The sequence below is a fragment of the Chiloscyllium plagiosum genome, chromosome 36 (assembly GCF_004010195.1).
Source record: "Chiloscyllium plagiosum isolate BGI_BamShark_2017 chromosome 36, ASM401019v2, whole genome shotgun sequence".
NCBI lineage: Eukaryota > Metazoa > Chordata > Chondrichthyes > Orectolobiformes > Hemiscylliidae > Chiloscyllium > Chiloscyllium plagiosum.
The window spans coordinates 4,076,460-4,103,959 of NC_057745.1; the positions used below are offsets into that span (position 1 = coordinate 4,076,460).

The 27,500-nt window shown below is 43.4% G+C and overlaps 1 protein-coding gene across 3 annotated transcripts in view; it reads left to right on the forward strand.

Moving 5' to 3' along the window:
- smad3b (SMAD family member 3b) overlaps positions 1-27,500 on the forward strand; it is a 123,673-nt gene that overhangs the window by 66,656 nt on the left and 29,517 nt on the right. For all 3 annotated transcript variants that reach the window (XM_043677172.1, XM_043677171.1, XM_043677173.1), the window contains 3 exons: positions 13,883-14,076; positions 21,262-21,396; positions 24,494-24,568. In XM_043677172.1, the coding sequence (XP_043533107.1) occupies positions 13,883-14,076; positions 21,262-21,396; positions 24,494-24,568 (404 nt within the window). The remainder of the gene's footprint in view (positions 1-13,882; positions 14,077-21,261; positions 21,397-24,493; positions 24,569-27,500) is intronic.

Genomic DNA, 27,500 nt, shown 5'->3' on the forward strand with positions numbered 1-27,500 from the left:
TATTTTCTATTCTCTCTTTCTGTGCAAGGAAAAATATTTTGGTAAACTGGGTGGATGAGGGCCCCCCTGGACTTTCAAATTGGCACAGATTAATTATGGAATGTATTCCCTTTGACTTCCTTACAAATTTGGTGCACCGAAAGACCGAATTATTTCATAAAATATGGCAGCCCTTCTTGAATTATATGAATACAGATATTTCGGCTATCCTAACAAAGGCTTTTATTTAATTGAGATTACGAACCTGGCTGGTCTGGGGCCCCTTGGGAGAGGAATCCCGCACGAATACAGTTTTGTTACATTTGCTGTTAACACATTCCGAGCATGTATCTCACTACCCAATTTCTGTGTTATCCATTGTTTTTTTTTTAATTTCTCTTATTTGAATAATGTAAGAGACTTAATTATACACTCTGGTTAGTTGTAGGTTAGATTAGTAGTTAGTTGAATTTTGTTTTTTTTTCTTTCTCGGTATTTTTCTTTTGTTAAATTTTGGTTATTATTTATTTAAGATTTAATTGTATATCAATGTTTGTACTTGAGAGTATTGTTTATTTTTGTAAACTTGTAAAAATGTTAAATTTCTAATAAAAATATCTATTTAAAAAAAAGCGAAATGGTCTAAGCTTCCAGTTTTAAGTATTTAAGTAAGACCCCACAGCTCAAAGGACACAAATCAAAGAAGATCCATTTAATCAGATTTAAATTTAATCTAGGGAAGTAATTTCTTTGGATTTGAATTTCTGTGGATTTGAATTTCTGTAACAGATGGTGCTGAGGAACAGGTTGAAACTTTGTTTTGCTGTGTGTTTTAAGATCTTTTGAACTTCTATATTTAGCTTGGTTTTTATTATTTATATCTTCTTTGCGTAATAAACATCTGTTCTGTTAAAGAAACTGCAGCCTTGTGTAACTGTGTTTTGGTGACTGATCACCACGGTATCTAAAACATAAAAAAATCTTATCAAGCCAGGTTTAATTCTGGGATTGAACTTGTCCAGTAATACCATCAGCTGAGATCAAGATGACAGCATCTCAGAAAGTGATACAATGTCATATGATCTTGTTGCCTCTTACAGCCTTGTGGTAAGATGAAGCCACAATAAGATTGTTCTTAGATAAAGTTAATATTTTCCTTACTTCAACAGATTCTACAAGTATCCATTAGCAGCATAATGAGGCCAACATCATTATAGCCATCGGCATAAATTTAGGATATTGCCTACTTTGTCCAGAAGCTCCTGAGAGGCCTGTGTTCTGTCCAAGATCAGATGCAGAGATAAACGATGAACAGGATTGATCCTGTTTGACTCTGCCACATGTTCCCATAGAACTGTGCTCAGCAACACTGCTGTGTCTGTGGAAAGTGGAATGATTCCAAGGTATTTGAACTGTCAGAGGTTCAGACCACAAAACCACTTATCTGCTTTCCAATTGTTACTTTTCTTTTAAGGTAACTGACTTTGGAGGGTAGAGAGAGATCTGTCCCCATCAGAAGCCAATAAGATTTACATTTCAGTGTCTACAAAACTTTGTATATTATCTATTTCAGACTGCAATAATTCATCTGAAAGTTTTTCTCTTTCGTAACTTCCCAATGTTTCCCATGATATATTTCTCTGGCTGATTGGTCCTTGCTTAATCTAGCCCTGTGGGTATGGAGGGATATTTGACAGTAAAGGAATGCAAGTAGGTAGGATTGCATAGAAGCATAGAGTTATGCAGCACGGAAACATACCCTTCCGTCCAATTCATCCACGCTGACCTGATATGGGACATCCCAATACAAAAGGCCTGCAGCCCAACCAGTTTTTATTCTCCGTTTTAGTCTCTGCTCATATTTCTTCATAAAAATCCAGCACCATAAGCTCAATTCCCTTCTCCCTTAAAAGCTAAGCAAGCTTTTGATGTATCTGTACTGTTTGTTTCAACCACTCCTGTGGTATCAAGATCCATATTCTCAACATTTTTAGGGTAGAGAAGAATTCTTCTAAACTCTGTACTGGATTTCTTGATGTCTATCTTGTATTGATGACCTCTGGTTTTTCTGTCCTTCTCCAGGGGGAAGTGTTCATTCTGAAACTTTATTGCTGGAACAGCACAGCAGGTCAGGCAGCATCTAGGGAACAGAAGATTCGACGTTTCGGGCATGTGCCCGAAACGTCGAATCTTCTGTTCCCTAGATGCTGCCTGACCTGCTGTGCTGTTCCAGCAATAAAGTTTCAGCTTTGATCTCCAGCGTCTGCAGACCTCACTTTCTCCTCGAAGTGTTCATTCTGTCAAACTTGGTCAATCTCCAACCTCTTTTACTCGTGAAATACTGGATGCCTCGGTGGTTAGCGCCGCTGCCTCACAGCACCAGAGACCCAAGTTTGATTCCAACCTTGGGTGACTGTCTGTGGAGTTTGCATGTTCTCCCCATGTCTGCTTGGGTTTCTGGTGGGTACTCCGGTTTCCTCCCAGAGATGTGTAGGTTAGGTGGGTTAGTCTCGGGAAATTATGGCTATGGAGTGGGGCTTGGGTCTGGATGGGATACTCTTTGGAGGGTTGGTGTAATGGGCTGAATAGCATCTTTCCACAATGTATGAGTTCTATGATTCTAGTGCTTCTATGAGAGGCATGCTCAATCCTATGCACAAATTGATCAAGACAATCGGACAGTGATTAGAAGTTGAAATTCGGATTGATTTCGCTACTTTCTAGCACTGAAAGGAAGGAGGAGCAACTTAAACTGCCACCCTAGTTACCACAAGTCAACCTGCTACAGCACAAACGTCAAAGTTTTGATGAACTGAATGGCTGGTAAAGCTTATCCAGGATTGAAATCGTCTGAGGAAGCTACGGATTCTTTTGTAGGATGGGGAAAAAAGTGTTTCCTTCCTTGTTCCCCTTGGAGTTACTCTCTTTCGAGAATGCATCTTTGAATGTAGAGTCAATGGCCCCCACGTTGGCTTTGCCCCACTCTCCAACTCTAAAATCTTGCAAATGAGACATTGACAAGAGACCTTGTCTGACCCGGGTGCAGGTGTAGAGTGGTTTGACTCATTCACTTTTTAGTGAGCTCTATATTGAACTTGATTCTGATTCTGAGCACAGTTGAATTGCCAGGTGACCGTCTTGGCTAGCATGTGCAGGTTGACCACTGGAAGTGGTGCTGTTGCCTGTTACTAGGCCTCCACATGAGTTGATGCTTTCAGGAAAGGAGGGGGTGCAAATTCAGGAACAGATGTGTGGTCCAGTTGAGGATACTTAGCAGATGAACACTTCAAAGCTGGTTTATTTTTACAAACAGTGAACTGTGTTCTTTTCAGCCCTAAAGGTTGTTTGAAGTCTTTAAATAGTGCTGATTCTGTGTCTGTGTGTATTTATTTTTCCAACTCTTTGAAAGCTTAAAATAGAAGTTACAATGTTTGAACATTTTAAAAATAGTGTTATTGAACCACTAGTGGCTGGGCCCTCAGGATACTTTGTCATTCCGATCCTTGCACTGGCTGGCTTAATGATTAGCCAAGTGTTCCTCATAGTCTTTTGAAGAAATGCAGTTACTCGTATTATTGCAAGGAAAAGATATATTGGCATTCATGAGGAAAAATTGGGTTAGGGTGAGGCTGCATGGTTTAAATTGTTTTAATTCCAGAAAGCTCTTTATGCAATCTCAAAGATTGGCAGACATCTTCGAGACAGTCTGCTCCCTTTGTTGTCTTACCAATCAACCCGACCTCTGCCCAATCATGGGTTCTCCCTCTTTGGAGTCCCAGCTACAGAAAGCATCTTTAGCATCAGTGTGAAGTTTTCTTTTTTTTTAAAAAAAAAGCAGTGTGTAATTTTGTTTTTAAAAAAATATTAAACCTGTTCAAAAGGGTTAAAATAGCACAATTAATTGTCTGTTGTTGGGTGACAAATTGGCATGACATTCCTGTTTGTTATTGAGCTCTATTCATTTTAATGCACCTCTGTTAACATTAGAGAAGTTTGTCCAATAAATGTACTGTGTTGGTTGACTATTGCTGCCAATAATCACTTCTGCTTCTGCCTTTAACGTTTTAATAGTACATTGAAATTACAGCATACAAATAGGCTAGTCTTTGCACTAGTATTTGGGCTCCATGCGAACCTCTTCCCATCCCATTTAATTAATCATAGGTAATCGTTATGAGTACAATATCTTCAAAACATGCATCAGGCTAACCATAAGAGGTGGGAGCAGCAGTGGGCTATTTGGCTCTTCAATCCCACTATGCCATTTGGTAGTATCGTGGTTGATCTCTGACCACCTCAAACCAACATTTTGAAAGGTTAATGGGGTTAACCCTTTATTATTGATGATGTTGATTGAACCTCTTTGAAAATTATTTGAATGTGATTAACTCAGCTTCCATTCAATGCAGGTCTTACTCACCATCAGACTCAGGTTTTCAGGAGGGATTAAGGCAGTTTGGTCATCTGTGTTGACCTGGAGCTGGTTGTAATCATTGTAGGTGTATATTATAAAAGATTTCAGATAGCACTAGTCACATGAATCTGGGTTGTATTCCTGGTGGAAGGAACAGGATATGGGTGTAAATCTAATCTAATCTAAAGTTAGACAAGAGGTTCTCAGCTACTTTTAATATTCAAATGTCTGGAAGGCTCCTGAAGTACAGCCCGGAAACAGACCATTCAGCCAGATTGGTGTTTATGCTTCTCCTATCCTACTATCTCTTTGTATCCTCAAAACATCCAACTGCCTTTTGGCTTTCCTGGCCTTCAGTAATTTATAAACCATCTTTTGTGGCAAACAGCACTTTTGTGTAAAGCAAAGGACCAAAATACAAAGCTTTTCAATTTAACCTTATTTCCAAAATGGTCATTACATGTGCCATATGAAGAAAAATCAATACATTGGGAAGTTTCTACCCAGCGTCCATTGCAGCAGAGAAACCACCCTGTCTCCTTGTGATGGAGGTATGCAAGCGTTGTATGCCAGAGAGAGTACAGACCATTCTTTAAAAGATAGTTGGCTAGTCATTATTGCATCAATGTTTCAGAGAATCTCTGATATAACCAGATATGATATACAAGCTACTTGGGTGTTTTAATAAATGTTTGTTTTTGGATCATCATTTGAACTATTTTATCACCACGTTAGGGTTTGTCACCTACAGTAACATTGCTGGAATGTTAGGTGTTCCTGCAGCTTCAGTTATCATGGGTTTACACTTCATTGCACTTTGAGCATGACTTTTTATTTTTGCCTGTTCTGAGACCAATAGCTCAGGTTTTGAGCTCCAAGATACTTTTTTTAATGTTTGGAGTTTTTGTGTAAGTTTTCTATTAATTTGGCATGTTTTGATGCAGAATGCCTCGATGTCTCGCTGCACATTGGAATTGTTATGGGAAAGCAGATGACTGTAGTGGTTTAAATAGAGCAAGTGGCTGTTCTATACGTGTTGTTGTGTGTGTTAACTGACCCTATTTTCAACATTGCTGTAAAGGCACAATCTTTGTATTGCCCAGTTACATAGTTGAAAAGTGTGGTGCTGGAAAAACACAGCAGGCCAGGCAGCATCCGAGGAGCAGGAGAATCGATGTTTCGGGCATAGGCCCTTCTTCAGGAATGAGGCTGGTGTGCCAAGCGGGCTGAGATAAAAGGTAGGGGGGAGGGAATTTGGGGGAGGGGCGCTAGGAATACAATAGATGGAAGGAGGTGAGGGTGATAGGGCGGAGAAGTGGTGGGGGCAGAGAGGTCGGGAAGAAGATTACAGGTCAAGAGGGCGGTGCTGAATCCGGAGGGGTTGGGACTGAGATAAGGTGGGGGGAGGGGAATTGACGAAGCTGGAGAAATCTACATTCATCCCGTGTGGTTGGAGGCTTCCTAGGTGGAAGATGAGGCACTCTTCCTCCAGGCGTCGTGTGGCCAGGGTCTGGCGATGGAGGAGGCCAAGGACCTACATGTCCTTGGCAGAGTGGGAGCTAAAGTGTTCAGCCATGGGGAGGTTGGGTTGATTGGTGCGGGTGTCCTAGAGGTGTTCCCTGAAACGTTACGCAAGTAGGCGGCCTGTCTCCCCAATGTAAAGGAGACCACATCGGGTGCAGCGGATACAGTAAATGATGTGTGTGGAGGTGCAGGTGAATTTGCGACGGATATGGAAGGATCCATTGGGGCCTTGGAGGGAGGTGAGGGGAAAGGTGTGGGCGCAAGTTTTGCACTTCTTGCGGTTTCAGGGGAAGGTGCCGGGAATGGAGGTTGGGTTGGTGGGGGGTGTGGACCTGACGAGGGAGTCGCGGAAGGAGTGGTCTCTCTGGAACGCTAATAGGGGCTTGGCACACCAGCCTCATTCCTGAAGAAGGACTTATGCCCGAAACGTTGATTCTCCTGCTCCTCAGATGCTGCTTGGCCTGCTGTGTTTTTCCAGCACCACACTTTTCAACTCTGGTCTCCAGCATCTGCAGTCCTCACTTTCTCTTTGCCCAGTTACATAGGAAAACATGGAAAGGCATAGGTCTTTAGCCACTTGAGCCTGTTCCACTAATAAGATAAGGATAGTAGGGGCAGAATTAGACTATTCAACCCATAAGGTTTTCTGTGCTATTCAGTGTGATCATGGCTGATCTGATAATCTTCAACTTCACTTCCAATTTGCTGAAACCTTTCATTTCTTTCCTGAATAAAAAATCTGTCTGTCCCAGCCTTGACCGCCTTCTGCATTTAGGAATTCCAAAGACTCACTCGCCTCTGAGAGAAGAAACCTTCCTCATCTCAGTCTTAAATGTGTGACTCCATCTTCTGGTAATGCCCCTGTTCCAAAACTCTCCCGTAATCTTTCCATATTTACTCTGTGAAGTTCCCTAAGAACAGTGTCTGAGCTACAACCCAACTCCATTCCCTTGCCCCATCCTTTCATACCTTTGGATAAGAAACACCTGTCATTCTTAGTTTTAAACTTTATTTAGTTGATCGAGAGCCAGTTACTATTTGCGGAAGAGTTCTGAAGATCTGTTTCCTGTTTGGTGTACAAATTTTTTTTTTAAATTTCCTGCAAGTTCTGAATCTGAACATTTAATTTTTCACCTTCTCTCTGCTCCACCATCCCTCCACCCACCCTCCACAGATTTCCCAAATAATAGAATTTGCTTCTCTAAGTCTACCCCAAGTATTCTCTTGGTATTTGTTTGCACGTCAGTTTCAAGGCGTGTATGTAGCGATCAATATCTGCCACCAATTTTAATTTTTTTTCTACCCAGGTTTTGAGAAATGTACATGTGATTTGAGTCAAACGAACTGGTGTGTTGTTCAGCATGTGCTTGTCTGTTTGTACTGTGTCTATGGATAGTATCCAACTGTGCATTTGCCTATGAAGTTCTTTGTTGATTGTTGGAGCAAATTGTGGTTCATTCTCGTTTGAATTGAAACATCAGAATTAGGAGCAGGTTTTGGTCACTTGGCTCTTCAAGCCCGTTCTACCGTTCGATACAAGATTGTAGCTAATCCTGGTGATTGTCTTAATTCTACTTCCCTGTCCACCCTCCCATAAGCCTTGATTCCCTTGCCTATCAAAAATCTACCTAATTCAATAAGCCAGCCTCCACTGCTCTCTGGGAGGAGAGAGTTCCACCAAAACAACCCTCAGGAAGAACAAAATTCTCTTCATCTCCATCTAAAAGGGAGACCTCTTCAGCCATGTCCTCTAGTTCTAGTCTCCCCACAAGAGAAAGTGTCCTCTTGGTATACTCTGTTATGTCCCCTCAGGATCTGTAAATTGCATTCTGCTTGACTCCAGTGGATTCAGGTCGAATTGTTCAAGCTTCCTTCATAAGTTAACCCCTTCACCCCGGAATGAGTCTCTGAACTTCCACCTTTCAGCCAAATCTAGAATCAAGTGATTGGATGAGGGAAGTTCACCCATTGTGGTGTGATTTCACAAAATTTACATTCCCGTTTATTTAAAATAAATTTTGTGAAAGAGCATCTCCGTTATTGCCACTGTGTCACTGGGCACAAGGAAACAGTGGATTTTCTTATTTTCAGAACAGTCTTGAGAAAACTCTGGGTGTCTGATCCAAAACCGGATGGGTGGTGACTCAATATTTAAATGGTTGGAATGAACCAGATATGTGTATTGGATTAATTCTGGCTGCTGAGGCAGACAGGCTGGGTTACATGCTGCTGTTAAAACGGAGAACAAAGGAATGCCAATTGAACAATTTGAGCTTTTGTGTTATTGCATGGCACAGTAATTTCTATCCTTTTGGTTTCAGCAGTGAGTTGTGTGCACATATCATTGTTGTAAAAGTTACAGCTGCACGTGTAACATGGGTTGCAAAATAACTCATTGTAGCAATAATATATTTCCTCTGTTGCTCCTTTGCCCTTAATTTCTCCTCTCTCTCTCTTTCCCTCTCTCTCTCACATTCCTTCACTTCTTGACTTCTCTCTCCTCTTCATCTTTCACCTTGTAAATATGTTGTCCTTTCTCTCCCTGCTAACCTCTGTCTTTTCTCCTAATTCTCATCTCTCTCAACTCTCCCTCCTTCCAGTTTTCTCTCTCCTTATTTCATTCTCTCTTTTTGTCACTATATATCACCTGATGAAGGAGCGTCGCTCCGAAAGCTCGTGTGCTTCCAATTAAACCTGTTGGATTATAACCTGGTGTTGTGTGATTTTTAACTTTGTCACTATATGTATTTTTACTTCAGCCATTTTGAGTGAGAGCAGAGCAGCTGGTTTCTGCAATGTGATGCCGAGCTGTGTTTTTGATTCCTTTGTCAGCTGAAGTAGTTGATCTCTGTCACCTTAGCTCAGCTGAGAAAATTGTTTGTGTGGATGGAGGGTGAGGACATAGAATCAGAGCACAGAAAGAGACCAGTCAGCCTATTGTGCTGCTGCCTGCTAATTGAATAGCCATAAGTCCCACACTTTCTAAATGACTCTTTAATTTTTTTCCTTTTTAAGTTTAAATATGAATGATTGCAATGTCCTTCCTGGCTGAATAGCACATCATCACTTAATGTCCAGGATTACAAGTGGAGAGCTTCTTTTTGTGTGAAGTACAGAAAGCTAAACTCCATAATTCCAATTTGCAACACGCATCAGTGCCTTCAATGCTGGGGTTGGGGAATGCTGCAGGAGACAGCAAAGGAAAAGGCAATGTTTTTTTTATCAATGAGCTTGGAACAAAACACCAAAAGGTGAACCAAGATGAATACAGAAAGGTGAATAGATTAGATTGCAAGGATGAGTTCTCATGCAACTTAACTCTGAAACTTCAAGTCTCACTTTTATTTAAAATTGGAAGAAAATATATTTTTGTCTGGGTTCCTGGTTTCTTTAAAAATATGGACACTATATTGAAAAATGTTTCAAACTCTGACCCAGACTTGGCACAAATCCCAGAGCACTAAAGAACCTCATAATTAGGCAACATTTGAGAAAGAGTTTAAACTCCTATGATGTGTAACAGCTTGCCTTGTGGTGTATCAGCAAACACTGATTTGCTCTCAGTTGTGTTTGCTCAAAGGAAACCAGGTCAGTGCTACATATCCTTGATGGCTAGTCCTACGACGTTTGTAGGAATATGGGTTTCAAAGCACAGAAGGAGGCCATTTGGCTCACTGGTTTAATGTTATCTGAGGCTCAGTGGGTAGCATTCTCTGAAACCGCTTCAGAGATTTCAGAACAAAATTCGATGCCGATGCTCCAGTACTGTGCTGAGGGATTGCTACACTAATGGAGATGCCATCTTTCTGAACTTTTGTTAAATTGAGTCCTTGTGCGTCTCCTCACCTGGATATAAATGTCTCATGATCGCTTGTTGAACCAGAGCAAGGGAGTTCTCTCCAGTTTCCTGCCTAATATTCATACCCCAAGTGATATTGTATCTGGCTTGTTGGCAAGTGATTTTCGATGATTATATCTGGTCTTTATCAGTTGCTATTTCTAGGAGCTTGCTGTAAACAAATGAGTTACTACATTTCCTATTTACTGTCCTTAAAATTCAAAATCTCTACTTGGCTATAACATGCATTACGATGTCCTGGGCTTATAAAAGGTGTGATGGAAATCTATTTATTTGTGTTATGCCCATATCCTATGCATCCTTGCTTTGAAATACTTGATCCAGCTTCAATGAGGTGGATTGCTACCTTAATATCTGGTTGTTCTCTGTGTGAGTTAAGTTGTCCATAAGATTTTTTTTCCTCGTCTCAGATTCTCCTATCAATGTGTTGATTTTTTTGTTTAGGTTGAGTGCTGCCCAATGGGTAATGGTGAATGTTATCAGGCTTCTGCAAATTGTAAATATATCAGTAGACACAGATCAAAAGCACTGACTTGAGACAAACTGTGTCTTGCAGGAGGGGCCAACTCAGCCTGTCCACACATGGGCCCTTTCTGAGCAAGGATGCTGAACTGTGACCAATGGGGGAGATGACAACCAAGTGGTATTATGACTAGACTATTAATCCAGAGACTGAGGTAATGTTCTGGGGACCCAGGTTTGAATCCCACTATAGCAGAAGGTGGAAGTTTGAATTCAATAAAATCTGGAATTGAGTCTAATGATAACCATGGATTGATAGTTGAAAAACTCATCTGGTTCAAAAATGGCTCACTAGGGAAATAAATCAGCTTGCCTTACCTGATCAGGCCTACATGTGACTGCATACCCACAGCAAGATGGTTGACTCTTAACAGAACTCTTGGCAATTACTGAGGGACAATAAATGCTGGCTTTGCCAACAATGCCTACAGCCCTGTGAATGAATGAAAAATAAATAAATTTACCATATAATTTTCTAGTACTTCTGAAACTAATGCCTTTAATTCCCCTCCTGATTAGAGATTAGGTAACTTTGATTAATTCTTATTAACCATTAGTTAATACCTGCAGATGATCAGCTCTGGTGGGATCATTTTGGTTAGTTTGGCTCAGTTGTATGTTGCCTGAAAAATGCCGGTGATGTGTACACATTCTGTACTTTTGTTTCCCCTGTTACTAAGGAGAAAATATTTGTTGTCTTATCTCTGAATAAAACTTGCTGTGACTCCATAATTGTACGGGCCTCAGCTAAGCAGGCTAATTGTGCCCTGGCTGTGTTCCTAGTTTATGCACTTTGATGTAATGTCATGTCGGTTACAACAGAAGTTATGCTTCGAGTTTTGGTGCTGCTTGATGAGGATGTCACACAGCCTTTTGCAGCATAAAGAGAGGCCATTCAAACCATTAATTCCATGTTTTTTGCCCCACATAAATTTTCTGCAGCTTTCTGAAAGACATTGAGATACATCTGATCCCTCCCTCTACCCCATCAAAATATGCTCCTGATGCTGGCCTCATAATTTGTGATGGTCAGCATTTGTGGACCAATGAGTGTCTGTCTTGTCCATTTCAGAGGACAGCTAAGAGTTGACCATGTCATGTAGGTGGCACGTAATGCAGAACAGGTAATGGAAGTAGATGTCCTTCCCTGAAGGGCATTGGTGAATGAAATGAGGTTTGACACGAATCAACATCAGTTGTCATGGTCACTATTACTGAGATTTAACTTTATTTTACTCATTAATGGAATTTAAATTCCACCAGTTTCTGTGATGGAATTGAAGCCCAAGCTTACAGACCATTAGCCTGCAATGACTAGTGCATTGAATTTATCACTATACCATTGTCATTCCATCCACACACACGCACACTCTTCAAAATAAAGAGAAACAAGATTCATTTTTTTTGAGCCCAGCATGAGTCATCTTTGGCACAGAGATGTGCTCTTGGTCTGGCGAAGAGTCATTTGGACTTGAAATGTTCTCTCTCACTTTTTTTAAATAAATGAACAGTGACTCTGTTGTGCTGATGGAATTACTTTTTACTCATTGAATAATGTACCATGAGACCACCTGATTCTGTTCAATAGAAAGACTTGCAAGATGTAAATGTCTTTCATCACCCCAGGGTGGCCCAAATCACTGCAGCCAATTGAGCACTTTTTGAAGTATCAACCAATTTATGCACAGCAAGCTCCCACAAACAGCAATGAGAAAATGATCAGATAGTCTCTGTTCATTGTATTGAATGATGGATAAGTATGGGACAAGACATTGGGAAAAATACCTCCACTCTTCAGACTACTTGTCCACCCGAGATTGAAGATGGGTCATCTATGTAACAACTTGTCCTACGGCATTTTTAACAGTGCAGCACTTGCTTAGAATTCATTTTTATTCAATACTGCTTAGATGCTCAAGTTTCTTGCGAGGGGTTTGAACCCACAGTTTTCTGACTTAGATGCAGGTGTTTAACCCTGAGCTATATCTAACCACTTCATCATGAATTGTAATAACTTTAGTTCAGCAATGTCATTTCTTTAAGGGATCAGTTTTTGTTAAGGAAGAATCTGAGATTTCTGCTGAAATGGGTTTGTTGCCATGGTAGAACTTAATCTTGGTAGTTATTCACTACTGTTAGCTTTAATACTGTCCAGAGAAAGGGCACAGTAATAAGTTGAGAGTTGTTGGCGGTGTGCAGTGTGTATGCTGAAGGTGATGCATTTTGCATTTCATTGTGGAGAGGGACTTCTTTACCCAATCTTGCCCTTCTCATTTTTGAAAATATGTTGGCAATACAGATTAGTAGGGCTTCCCGGGTTCTACTCAAGACATTGCGTGCTTTCATTCATATTCATGATGTTATAGAACTACTTGCTATTATCATTAGATTAGATTAGATTCCCTACAGTGTGGAAACAGGCCCTTCAGCCCAACCAGTCCACACTGACCCTCCGAAGAGTAGGCCATTTCCCTCTGACTAATGCACCGAACACTATGGAAAATGTAGCATGGCCAATTCACCTGGCCTGTACATCTTTGGACGAAACCGGAGCACCTGGAGGAAACTCACGCAGACACTGGGAGAATTTGCAAACTCCAGACAGACAGTCGCCCGAGGCTGGAATCGAACCTGGAACCCTGGTGCTGTAAGGCAGCAGTACTAACCACTGAGCCACCGTGCCGCCCAATTTCCAATTCAGAATTGTAGCACTACAGATTCTTGGGCTAATATTCTGTTGGTTCCAGAAACTCTGGGTTTGTTTACACTATAAACATGTAGCCATGGGAAGGGAGAACTCCGTATTTGCATCTGGCTGCATTCCTGCTTTTAAAAGTGTCTCAATAATCATTCGGTGCATTGGAAGATCAGCACTGGTAATAGAATCACAGGATGTTACAGTACAGAATTGGACCATTTAACCCTTCAAGAGTGTGCCATTGTATTTTTCTGAGACACCTCATTTAATTCCACTTGCCTGCTTGCTTCTGTTTACTACTTATCTACATGCTTGACAACTTCTTCCATGATTATAGTTAGTTTTATAAGGGGAATTACATATGTAAACATGTCACACTGTAATTACAATTCCACACCTGTGGTGCATGGAAGATGTGAGCCTTGCTGTGCCTGACTTAGTCCAGATGTTGCCCTAAACATGTTCCTTTTTCAGGAACCACGTTTCTTCACTTCTGAGCACGAATCTCCCAAACAAAACTAAAATGGAAAGAAATGGTGCGTGTCTGCAGCATTCCAATGTATTTTGTAATTTACGTTATGTCTGTTTTAAGCAGCAGTAATTGACTGGTATTTTTGTGACTCATTCTTGGGCAAATCACATCTTTATTGTTATTTAAGAGTTACTCATATGAATAATAAAATTTGATGCAAGTTAAGATTTTTTTTTCCTTTTGTGGTATATGAACAACACTGGCAAAGGCAACATTTATTGCCCTTGAGAGGTTGATAGTGTGCTGCCACCTTCTACCATAGTAGTCATCTGGTGTAGGTGCACCCACTGCTGTGAGCAAGTGTCCTGTTGTTGAACCTGAGTTTGTGACTGACTTGTAACACTTGCTTCTTAGGTCCCTTGATGGAAGGCTCCAAGTTTCCCATCGGAAGGGTCTGCCCCATGTCATCTACTGTCGCCTTTGGCGTTGGCCAGATCTCCACAGTCACCATGAACTTCGAGCCATGGAAATGTGTGAGTTTGCCTTTCACATGAAGAAGGATGAGGTCTGTGTGAATCCTTACCATTACCAAAGAGTGGAAACACCAGGTATGTGTACAATGCTGAAACAACTCATTCAATCTAATAGGTTCATGTTAATGTTTATGCTCCACACGAACCTCTACAAAGCCCTACTTCACCGAACTCTATCAGAATAATCTGCCATTCCTTTCTCCTCCTTGCACCTATGTAGTTTCATGCTTTATGTCTCCCTCTGCTACTTCCTGTAGTAACAAATTCTATGTTATAACCACTGTCTGAGTAGTTTAGTTTATCCTAGATTCCTTATTGGTTTGTTAGTCACTATATTGCATGTATTAATAGACAATACGTGCAGGAGTAGTCCATTTGGCCCTTCGAGCCTGCACCACCATTCATTATGATCATGGCTGATCATCCACAATCAATATTCTGTTCCTGCCTCATCCTCATAACCCTTGATTCCACTATCTTTAAGAGCTCTTATCTATCTCTTTCTTGAAAGTATCCAGAGACTTGGCCTCCATTGCCTTCTGGTGCAGAGCATTCCATATATCCACCACTGTCTGGGTGAAGAAGTTTCTCCTCAACTCTGTTCTAATGGCCTACCCGTTATTTTTAAACTGTGTCCTCTGGTTCTGGACTCAACCATCAGCAGAAACATGCCTCCTGCCTCCAGAGTGTCCAATCTTTTAATAACCTCATTCAGGTCCCTTCTCAGCCTTCTAAACTCAAGTGGAGACAAGCCCAGTCGCTCCAATCTTTCAACATATGATAGTCCCACCATTCCGGGAATTGACTTTGTGAACCTACGCTGCACTCCCTCAATAGCCAGAATGTCCTTCCTCAAATTTGGGGACCAAAACTGCGCACAATAATCCAGTTGCAGTCTCACCAGGGCCCTGTACAGCTGCAGAAGGACCTCTTTGCTCCTATACTCAATTCCTATTGTTATGAAGGCCAGCATGCTATTAGCTTTCTTCACTGCCTGTTGTACCTGCATGCTTACTTTCATTGACTGATGCACAAAACACCTAGATCTCGTTGTACTTGCCCTTTACCTAACTTGACTCCATTTAGATAGTAATCTGCCTTCCTGTTCTTGCCACCAAAGTGAATAACCACACATTTATCCACATTAAACTGCATCTGCCATGCATCCTTCCACTCACCTAGCCTGTCCAAGTCAACCTGTATTCTCAGAACATCCTCCCCACATTTCACCAGCTTTGTGTCATCAGCAAATTTGCTAATATTACTTTTAATACTTTCATCTATATCATTAATGTAGATTGTAAACAGCTGTGGTCCCAGCACTGAACCTTGTACCCATTGGTCACTGCCTGCCATTCCGAAAGGGACCCGTTTATCACTACTCTTTGCTTCCTATCAGCCAGCCAATTTTCAGTCCAAGTCAGTAGTTTACCCCCAAACCATGTGCCCTAATTTTGCTAATTAATCTCCTATGTGGGACTTTATCAAAGGCCTTCTGAAAATCCAGGTACACTACATCCACTGGCTCTCCCTTGTCCATCTTCATAATTACATCCTCAAAAAATTCCAGAAGATTAGTCAAGCATGATTTCCCCTTTGTAAATCCATGCTGACTCTGACCTGTCCTGTTACTGCTATCCAAATGTGTCGTAATTTCATTTTTGTAATTGACTCCAGCATCCTTCCCACCACTGACGTCAGGCTAACCGGTCTATAATTCCCTGTTTTTTTTCTCTCCATCCCTTTTTGAAAAGTGCAACAACATTAGCCACCCTCCAATCCACAGGAACTGATCTTGAATCTATAGAACATTGGAAAATGATTACCAATGCATCCATGATTCCTGGAGCCACCTCCTTCAGTACCCTGGGATGCAGACCATCAGGTCCTGGGGACTTAGCAGCCTTCAGATCTAACACTATCCAACACCATTTCCTGCCTAATACAAATTCCCTTCAGTTCATCTATTACCCTAGGTCCTTCAGCCTGGGCGATTGCTAGTGACTTCCCCAATGAAGTCTGATCCAAAATACCTATTCAACTCTTCTGCTATTTCCTTGTTCCCACATAATAAATTCACCCAAAAGAGAACAAAGAAAATTTACAGCCCAGGAACATGTCTTCAGCCCTCCAAGCCTGAGTCGATCCAAATCTACCATCTAAACCTGTCGCCCAATTCCTCAGCATCTGCATCCCTCTGCTCCCCACCTACCCATGCATTTGTCCATGAATCTACCGTGCCTGCCTCTACCACCTCTGCTGACAATGCATTCCAGACACCTACCACCCTCTGTGTGAAGTACTTGCCGCATGTGTCTTCCTCAAACTTTCCACCTCTGACCTCTCGTTATTGAATTCTTCACCCTGGGAAAAAGCTTATTGCTATCCACCCTGTCTACACCTCTCATGATTTTGAAAACCTCAATCAGCTCCCCCCTCAATCTCCTTTTTTCTAATGAAAACAAACCTAACCTACTTGATCTCTCTTCATAGCTAGCACCTTCCGTAACAGGCACCATCCTCGTAAACCTTCTCTGCACCCTCTTCAAAGCATCCACATCCTTTTGGTAATGTGGCGACCAGAACTGTACACCGTATTCTAAATGTGGCTGAACCAATGTCTTGTACAATTTTAACATGACCTGCCAACTCTTATAATCAATACCCCGTCCAATGAAGGTAAACATACCATATGCCTTCTTGACCACTCTATCCACCTGTGCAGCAACCTTCAGGCACAATAGATCTGTACTCCCAGATCTATTTGGGCGGCACGGTGGCACAGTGGTTAGCACTGCTGCCTCACAGCACCAGAGACCCGGGTTCAATTCCCGACTCAGGCGACTGACTGTGTGGAGTTTGCACGTTCTCCCCCCAACTCTCCAGTCTATCTATATTCTCCTGTATTCTTTGATAGTCCCTTATGCTTTCTGCTACTCCACCAATCTTCGTGTCATCTGCAAACTTGCTGATCATACCAACAGTGCCCTCTTCCATATCATTTATGTATATCACAAGCAACAGTGGCCCCAGCACTGATCCCTGTGGAACACCACTGGTCACCTTTCCCCATTTCGAGAAACTCCCTTCAACTACTACTCTGTCTCCTGTTGTTCAACCAGTTCCTTATCCACCCAGCTAGAATACCCTGCATACCATGTGACTTCACTTTCTCTATTAATTTACCATGAGGAACCTTTTCAAATGCCTTACTAAAGTCCATGTATATGACATAAACAGCCCTTCCTTCATCTGTCAACTTGGTCACTCCACAAAAGAGTTCTATTAAGTTGGTAAGGCATGATCTCCTCCACACAAAACCATATTGTCTATCACTGATAAGTCCATTCGTTTCTAAATATAAATAGATCCTATCCCTCAGTACCTTCTCCAGCAATGTCCCCACCACTGATGTCAGGCTCACTGGTCTATAGTTACCCGGGATATCCCTACTACCCTTCTCCCTTCTTGTGCAGGGATACAACATGAGCAACCTTCCAGTCCTCCGGCACCTCACCTGTATTTAAGGATGCCACAAAGATATCTGTCAGGGCCCCAGCTATTTTCTCTCTCACCTCCCTCAGTAACCAGAGATAGATTCCATCCAGTCCTGGGGATTTGCCCACCTTAATAACCTCTAGCATACCCAACACATCTTCCCTACTTATGTCAAAGTGATCCAGACTAATCAAACTTCTATCTCTAATCTCAACATTCATCATGTTCCTCTCTTCCGTGAACATTGATTAAAATTAATCAATAAGAATCTCACCCCATTCTCTCAGGTTCGACAAACAGCCTTCCTTCATTATCTTTTAGTGGACCAATCATTTTTCTAATTACCCGCTTGCTTCTTGTATAAGAATAAAATGCTTTGGGATTCTCCTTAATGCTGCTCGCAAAAGCTATTTCATAACCCCTTTTAGCCCGCTTGATTTCCTCTTTTAAGACTGGTCCTACTTTTCCGATATTCCTCCAAGGCCCATTCTGTTCTTAGCTGCCTGGACTTTATATGCGCTTCCCATTTCCTCTTGGCTAGTTGTACGATTTCTCCTGTCATCCACGGTTCATGAATCTTGCCCTTCCTATCCTTTGCGTTCAATGGGCATGCTTATCCTGCACTATCTTTAACCTATCTTTGAAAGCCTCCCACATATCAAATGTGGACTTCCCTTCAAATAGTTGTGTCCAATCCACATTTCCCAATTCCCGCCTAATTTTGATATAATTGGCCTTGGCCCAGTTTAATATTCTTCCCTTAGGACTACTCTCATCTTTGTTTATGTGTATTCTAAAACGTACAGAATTGTGGTCACTGTTCCCAAAGAAATCCCCCACCGCAACCTCTACCACCTGGCCTGGCTCATTACTCAGTACCAGATCCAATATGGTCCCTTCCCTTGTCGGACTATTGACATACTGCTCTAGAAAATTCTCCTGGACGCTTCTTACAAATTCTACCCCATCCAGACCTCTGACGTTAAGTGTATCCCAGTCAATGTTGGTAAAATTAAAGTCTCCCACCACCAATACCCAATTGCCTCTATATCTTTCCATAATCTGTTTACCTATTTGTTCTTCTACCTCACGCTCACTGTTGGGTGGCCTGTAATACAGCCCCAACAATGTAACTGCACCCTTCTTATTCCTCAGCACCACCCATAATGCCTCACTACTCAAGCTCTCCATAGTGTCCTCCTTTAGCACAGCCATGACATCATCCCTGACCTACAATGCAACTCCTCCCTCTTTTACTTCCCTCCTTGTCTTGTCTGAGGCGTCTATATCCTGGAACATTTAGTTGCCAATCATGCCCTTCCTTCAACCAAGTTTCTGCAATTGCAATAATGTCATACTCCCAGGCACCAATCCAAGTCCTAAATTCGTCTGCCTTACACACTATATTCCTTGCATTAAAGTAGATGCAATTCAGGCCATCAGTTATTTTGTGTTCATCTGCTCTTTGCCTACTCTTCCCCTTATTAATGTTATCTTCATGACTCTTACAGTCTCCAGTTTCCACCTCGCTGTCTAATAGCCTTCTCCTCTGGTTCCCAGCCTCCTGCCGCATTAGTTTAAAATCTCCCCAACAGCAGTAGCAAAAACTTCCCCAAGGACATTGATTCCAGTCCAGTTCAGATGTAGACCGTCCATTTTGTAGTAGTCCTACCTTCCCCAGAACCGGTCCAAATGTCCAACAAATCTGAACCCTTCCCTCCTCCACCAGGCATCAACCCAGGTGTTCATCCTGCCTATTTTTTCATTTCTACACTGGCTAGCTTGTAGCTCCCGAGATCGCTACTTTTGATTCTTCTTTCAGGAACTCATCTCGTTTTTTACTTATATCGTTGGTGCCTATATGCACCAAGACAATTGGTTGTTCACCCTCCCCTTTCAGAATGCTCTGCAGCCAATTGATGACATCCCTGACCCGAGAACCTGGGAGGGAACATACCATCCGGGAGTCCCGTTTTCAGCCCCAGAACAGAATAGAACCACAGAACACAATAGAATCCCCTATGACTATGGCCCTATGAGTCTTTTTCCCGCCCTCCTGAACAGCAGTGCCTGTCACGGTGCTATAATCTTGGCAACTGCTGCCATCTCCCCCAACAGTATCCAAAACAGTATACCTGTTTTGGAGGGCGATGACCGTAGGGGACACCTGCACTGCCTTCCTACTCTTTTTTTTTTTTCCGTCTCTTGGTCACCTATTCACTGTCTCCCTCAGCAAGTCTAATCTGCGGTGTGACCAGTTCATTCTACGTGCTATCCACGACCTCCTCAGCATCGCAAATGCTCCACAGTGAGTCCATCCGTAGCTCCAGAGCCGTCATGTGGTCAAACAAGAGCTGCAACTGGACACACTTCTCGCAAGTGTAAGAGTCAGGAACATCAGCTACATCACGGAACTCCCACATCAAGCAAGTTTCTGTCTTCAAGGGCCCAATTTTAGTCTTAACCATTTTTTTTTCTTTTCACATACCTAAAAATACCTAAAAAAGCTTTTACTATCCTCCTTTATATTTTTGGCCAGTTTACCTTCATACCTCTTTTTCTCCACGTATTGCCTTTTTAGTTATCCTCTGTTGCTCTTTAAATGTTTCCCAGTCCTCCGGCTTCCCGCTCATCTTTGCTATGTCATACTTCTCTTTTATCTTTTATACAGTCTTTAACTTGCCTCGTCAGCCACAGCCGCCCCTGCATCCCCTTAGGATCTTTCTTCCTCTTGGGAATGAACTGATCCTGCACCTTCTGCATAATATCCAGAAATACCTGCCATTGTTGTTCTATGTTTTAAAATGCTTTATAACCTCTAGTTTTGGAATCCGCCCCAAATGGAAATATCCTCTTTATCTCTGTTGTATTTGAATTCTTTCATAATTTCACAGGCCACTCCTCTATAACTGCTTTGCTCCAGTCAGTTTAGTCTTTCCTTTCAGTCATTAACCAACCTCACTTGTATTGATAAACTGAGTGTAAGAGGGAGTTTAGACGGTTGGGTGAAGATCAGACAACATGATTACAAACTATAAAACCACAAGTGGTGATATCTCAGAATAAAGATTGTAATGCACAGACAATCTGCCATATGGATTGGGTTGATGCCGACTACCCTTGCATGGGGTTGAAGAATGGAGCAGGAAAGAAATGTAGAAATAATGTGCAGAAATAATTTGTAAAGTCCCATATTGTGACCCTCTGGTTACCCATATTTATTTTCAAGATTAACCAGGGTACACATAACAAAGTTCTACAAACAATACAAGGAGCAGATGAAATAGGAGTAGAATGGGGCAATCTGCCCTTTTGGGGTCTGCTTTTCCAACCACTTGCCTCAATCCCACATTCCAGCACAATCCCCTTATCCCTAATTCTCTTAGTGCCATAAGTTTAGCAATGCTTATCTTGAATGTAATTTCGAATGCCGTTTGATTAATAACTGCCTGCTTTTGTAAATAGCTTCAATTGACCTTAAACATCTACTTGAAGAGACAACCCCTCAAATTGGTGGGTGGTACTTTAAACACTCGCCTCGGTATTGCACCAGTCTCAATACCATGACTCAGGTTTTGAAGTAGGGTCTTAAACCAAAATATTATGACTGAGATGAGGATTTGCCAAACTTACACCCACTTGTCACTGGAACGCCCTAGTAGAGACTGGAAAGAACATGACTTTAGAGACGTTGAGGTGTTGGCCTCAGATTAAAAAGAAAATAGAGTCCTTTCTATTGTTTGTGTATTTCTTTTTTCACAGTTTTACCTCCTGTTCTTGTGCCAAGGCACACAGAGGTGCCCTCTGAATTCCCACCCTTGGATGACTATACACATTCCATCCCAGAAAACACAAACTTCCCAGCAGGTATCGAACCACAGAGCAACTATATACCAGGTACTAAATGGTGCTTAACGAAAAGTTTCTGGTAAATTACTTTTCCTGTTATTTGCGACATTAGAAATTGAAATTTGGCAGAAAAAATATAAATACAGAGGAAAATAATTGGCTCAGTTTTGGAGCAGAATATGAAGAACTTTACCTTTTAGCTTGTTATCAGATTGCAACACATTACATGAAGCAGCGGCTGTGCACTTGCATGGGATTTTTGATATTGCCTACAGTTTGTGAATGTTTTTAAAATCTCTCTCTGTGATAAATTGATAAAAGGAGCACAGCTATGGTGGTGCACTGCAGCTTTTGGTGAGTCTTTTAAACTTGGTGTTAAAAGAGGTGCAGCATTTCTTTCAAGACTGGGGCTGGTGTTCTAATCTGAGGTATGACTGCAAAGAAAATGGGGTCATCACTCACCATTATCTCAACTCCTGATGTGTAAGCCTGAAAATCTACAGAAAAGATGCTTATTTATTCTATGCTGAGAGTTTTCAAGTTCTGTATTTTCTGATATGGTCAATGATATTTTCCTTAGACCAAGCTCCACTGTCCAGAGGTGCTTGTAAATACACATCACAGGGAGCCGTAATTTTGATTCTTTCCATACTGCAAGAAGCTTAGATTTAGATTAGATTACATTAGATTACATTACAGTGTGGAAACAGGCCCTTCGGCCCAACAGGTCCACACCGACCCGCCGAAGCGAAACCCACCCATACCCCTACATTTACCCCTTACCCAACACTACGGGCAATTTAGCATGGCCAATTCACCTGACCCTGCACATCTTTTGGACTGTGGGAGGAAACCGGAGCACCCGGAGGAAACCCACGCAGACACGGGGAGAACGTGCAAACTCCACACAGTCAGTCGCCTGAGGCGGGAATTGAACCCGGGTCTCAGGCGCTGTGAGGCAGCAGTGCTAACCACTGTGCCACCGTGCCGCCTAATATTTTTCACCACTGTGTCCATTTTTAACTGTGATGTGTGTTGTATTTGTAAGTTGGTGACTGCATGAAAATCCAGACTAACTGGGAGTTAAGTATACCAAGCTACTGTCATAATAGCTAACTGTGGTAGCCATTCAATGTCTAAGGTTCCGGGTTCAGTTCCTGACCTATGCAGAGTTGTCTGGTCCTAGAAGTGGCTTAATCTCTACAATTGAGCTGAGAGAACAGAAATAGTTGAGGTTTACTGTTCCTGATTACTATCCAGTGACACTGCGATAATTGCTACATGAGAAATGGCTGGGCTGTGACCAATCACCATGGAGCTGGAGCCCACCAATAGTCAATATCTATGGAAGGGGAAAGGGTTGCAAATGGCCAACTTATTTGTTGGTCAGAATGAATCAACAAGTAACAAATTAGATCTCTATGACAGCTATTGCACAACCTGGACTGAGTACTGAGCCAACATTTAAAGATTATAATTCTATTTGAACAAGGCATCAAAGGAGCAGTGTGTTTCAATATATCCTCCTCACTCCTTTTCCTCACCAGTTAACAATATGTCTGATGTCTACATTACCTCACTGAGGAGTGACTATGATATACCTTCTTGACACTTTTTCTTCCTATTTGTTGAGTTTACAACTTTCCTCTCAACCTCTCTTCACTTGAGAACCTAAATTGATGAGTCATGCATCAGATTTGCCCTGACACAGGATTTCCACCCAAAGACTCACTTATTTGTCTCTCTTATCTTTTTTTTGTTGTTACTTCAAATTATCAGCATTTCCATCTTTTATATCAAGTTCAGGGTTCTGTTCAGTAACAGCAAATAACACTTGAAAGTAATCATGAGCATGCAGTTATTGGTTACTGTACAAAATGTAAGTGGGTGGCAGAAGTCTTAATTATACTGTGTACAAAGCAGTGTATTCTTTCCACGTCTGATTATGTTTTTAGCTTGCATAAGATGCTGGCAACTGGTTTCTAAGATGAAAAATAGACACCCAAATCCAGAGGATGTCCAGGGCTTGAGAAGTGCTTGATCATGATGAACACCTTGCTTGAACTAATGCATTGAGCTGAAAATTGGCTTAAGCATGACGCACAAAGCAGATAGTATTTCAGTCTGAATGTGAATAATTTAAACAAATTCATTGTATATAAACATGGAATATAAAACCCAATTTATTAAATGCATCATCAGTAAACCAAGTTTGACAATGGTAAAGTAACCATTTCAGGATGTCACATGTCTAAATATAATAGGGTCATGATGAACTTTGGAATTGTCAGGTGCAGTATGATGAAACTGGAGCTTCTGATAAAAGAGCAGAAACTATTGAAGTGGATAGTGTTGTGGAAGAGAGAGACTGAAGGGTTCAAGTACATATTTTTTTGAAATTTGCATCACAGGTAGACGGGGTTGTCAAGAAAGTGTTTAGCACGCTTGCCTTCATTGCTCAGACTTTTGAGTATAGGAATTGGGACATCCTGTTGAGGCTGTATAGGACATTGGTGAGGCCTCTTCTGGAGTACTGCATGCAGTTTTCTGGTTGCCCTGTTATAGAAAGGATATTATTAAAGTGTGGCAGGTTCAGAAAGATTTACCAGTGTATTAACCAGGAATGGAAAGTTTGAGTTATAAAAATAGATTGGGACTTCTCTCACTGGAGTGCAGAAGGACGTGTGCTAATCTGATAGAGGTTTATAGAATCATGAGGTGAATAGCAAAAGTCTTTTTGCTAAGGTGGGGGAATTTAAAACTAAGGGAGCATATGTTTAAGGTGAGAGGAGAAAGATTTAAAAAGGACATGGGGGCAATGTTTTTTACACAGTGGTTAGTGTGTGGAATGAACTGCCAGAGGAAATGGTGGATGCAGGTGCAGTTACTACATTTAAAAGACATTTGGATAAGTTCATGAATAGAAAAGATTGAGAGATATGGGTCACACACAGGCAGGTGGGATTAGTTTACTTTGGGAATATGGTCAGCATGGACTAGTTGGACTGAAGGGTCTATTTCCGTGCTGTATGACTCTATAACTGAAACTTGTTGAAACAAGATTTAGCCCAATCCTGATGTTCAAAGTGTGGGTCTGTGTGTTTGTTCAAGCATTTAAAATGCTACTTCCTTTTCTCTTGATCAGAGACACCACCTCCAGGTTACATAAGTGAGGATGGAGAAACTAGTGACCATCAGATGAACCATAGCATGGATACAGGTAATGTGTGACAAGGGAGTCGGACGTCAAATCTCAGAGACTCAAATTAAGAGAGTTGTGGGTGTGTGCTGACCAATTCAAATCAAGTATTCTAACTGCTGACTTTGTAGTCATAATTCACGTGTGGTTGGAATTGGAGGAAATATGAGCTTGTGATTTAACACTGTTTCTCCCTCTGGAAGCAGATTTTTACCTAAAACATTGGGCACCTTGGATTGGCAGGGTTGAGGGAAAATTATTTTACATCTCGCTTTTCTCATGTGCAGTGTCAAAATGCCAAGTGTAATTCTGCCCCAGTGTTTACTCCCCTGCTGTCATGGGAATGGGTTGACAATTCTGGCTGCCATATTCCTGAAGGCTCCTTCAAGTGATCGCTCTACCTCGCTCTACCTCGCTCTACCTCGCTCTACCTCGCTCTACCTCGCTCTACCTCGCTCTACCTCGCTCTACCTCGCTCTACCTCGCTCTACCTCGCTCTACCTCGCTCTACCTCGCTCTACCTCGCTCTACCTCGCTCTACCTCGCTCTACCTCGCTCTACCTCGCTCTACCTCGCTCTACCTCGCTCTACCTCGCTCTACCTCGCTCTACCTCGCTCTACCTCGCTCTACCTCGCTCTACCTCGCTCTACCTCGCTCTACCTCGCTCTACCTCGCTCTACCTCGCTCTACCTCGCTCTACCTCGCTCTACCTCGCTCTACCTCGCTCTACCTCGCTCTACCTCGCTCTACCTCGCTCTACCTCGCTCTACCTCGCTCTACCTCGCTCTACCTCGCTCTACCTCGCTCTACCTCGCTCTACCTCGCTCTACCTCGCTCTACCTCGCTCTACCTCGCTCTACCTCGCTCTACCTCGCTCTACCTCGCTCTACCTCGCTCTACCTCGCTCTACCTCGCTCTACCTCGCTCTACCTCGCTCTACCTCGCTCTACCTCGCTCTACCTCGCTCTACCTCGCTCTACCTCGCTCTACCTCGCTCTACCTCGCTCTACCTCGCTCTACCTCGCTCTACCTCGCTCTACCTCGCTCTACCTCGCTCTACCTCGCTCTACCTCGCTCTACCTCGCTCTACCTCGCTCTACCTCGCTCTACCTCGCTCTACCTCGCTCTACCTCGCTCTACCTCGCTCTACCTCGCTCTACCTCGCTCTACCTCGCTCTACCTCGCTCTACCTCGCTCTACCTCGCTCTACCTCGCTCTACCTCGCTCTACCTCGCTCTACCTCGCTCTACCTCGCTCTACCTCGCTCTACCTCGCTCTACCTCGCTCTACCTCGCTCTACCTCGCTCTACCTCGCTCTACCTCGCTCTACCTCGCTCTACCTCGCTCTACCTCGCTCTACCTCGCTCTACCTCGCTCTACCTCGCTCTACCTCGCTCTACCTCGCTCTACCTCGCTCTACCTCGCTCTACCTCGCTCTACCTCGCTCTACCTCGCTCTACCTCGCTCTACCTCGCTCTACCTCGCTCTACCTCGCTCTACCTCGCTCTACCTCGCTCTACCTCGCTCTACCTCGCTCTACCTCGCTCTACCTCGCTCTACCTCGCTCTACCTCGCTCTACCTCGCTCTACCTCGCTCTACCTCGCTCTACCTCGCTCTACCTCGCTCTACCTCGCTCTACCTCGCTCTACCTCGCTCTACCTCGCTCTACCTCGCTCTACCTCGCTCTACCTCGCTCTACCTCGCTCTACCTCGCTCTACCTCGCTCTACCTCGCTCTACCTCGCTCTACCTCGCTCTACCTCGCTCTACCTCGCTCTACCTCGCTCTACCTCGCTCTACCTCGCTCTACCTCGCTCTACCTCGCTCTACCTCGCTCTACCTCGCTCTACCTCGCTCTACCTCGCTCTACCTCGCTCTACCTCGCTCTACCTCGCTCTACCTCGCTCTACCTCGCTCTACCTCGCTCTACCTCGCTCTACCTCGCTCTACCTCGCTCTACCTCGCTCTACCTCGCTCTACCTCGCTCTACCTCGCTCTACCTCGCTCTACCTCGCTCTACCTCGCTCTACCTCGCTCTACCTCGCTCTACCTCGCTCTACCTCGCTCTACCTCGCTCTACCTCGCTCTACCTCGCTCTACCTCGCTCTACCTCGCTCTACCTCGCTCTACCTCGCTCTACCTCGCTCTACCTCGCTCTACCTCGCTCTACCTCGCTCTACCTCGCTCTACCTCGCTCTACCTCGCTCTACCTCGCTCTACCTCGCTCTACCTCGCTCTACCTCGCTCTACCTCGCTCTACCTCGCTCTACCTCGCTCTACCTCGCTCTACCTCGCTCTACCTCGCTCTACCTCGCTCTACCTCGCTCTACCTCGCTCTACCTCGCTCTACCTCGCTCTACCTCGCTCTACCTCGCTCTACCTCGCTCTACCTCGCTCTACCTCGCTCTACCTCGCTCTACCTCGCTCTACCTCGCTCTACCTCGCTCTACCTCGCTCTACCTCGCTCTACCTCGCTCTACCTCGCTCTACCTCGCTCTACCTCGCTCTACCTCGCTCTACCTCGCTCTACCTCGCTCTACCTCGCTCTACCTCGCTCTACCTCGCTCTACCTCGCTCTACCTCGCTCTACCTCGCTCTACCTCGCTCTACCTCGCTCTACCTCGCTCTACCTCGCTCTACCTCGCTCTACCTCGCTCTACCTCGCTCTACCTCGCTCTACCTCGCTCTACCTCGCTCTACCTCGCTCTACCTCGCTCTACCTCGCTCTACCTCGCTCTACCTCGCTCTACCTCGCTCTACCTCGCTCTACCTCGCTCTACCTCGCTCTACCTCGCTCTACCTCGCTCTACCTCGCTCTACCTCGCTCTACCTCGCTCTACCTCGCTCTACCTCGCTCTACCTCGCTCTACCTCGCTCTACCTCGCTCTACCTCGCTCTACCTCGCTCTACCTCGCTCTACCTCGCTCTACCTCGCTCTACCTCGCTCTACCT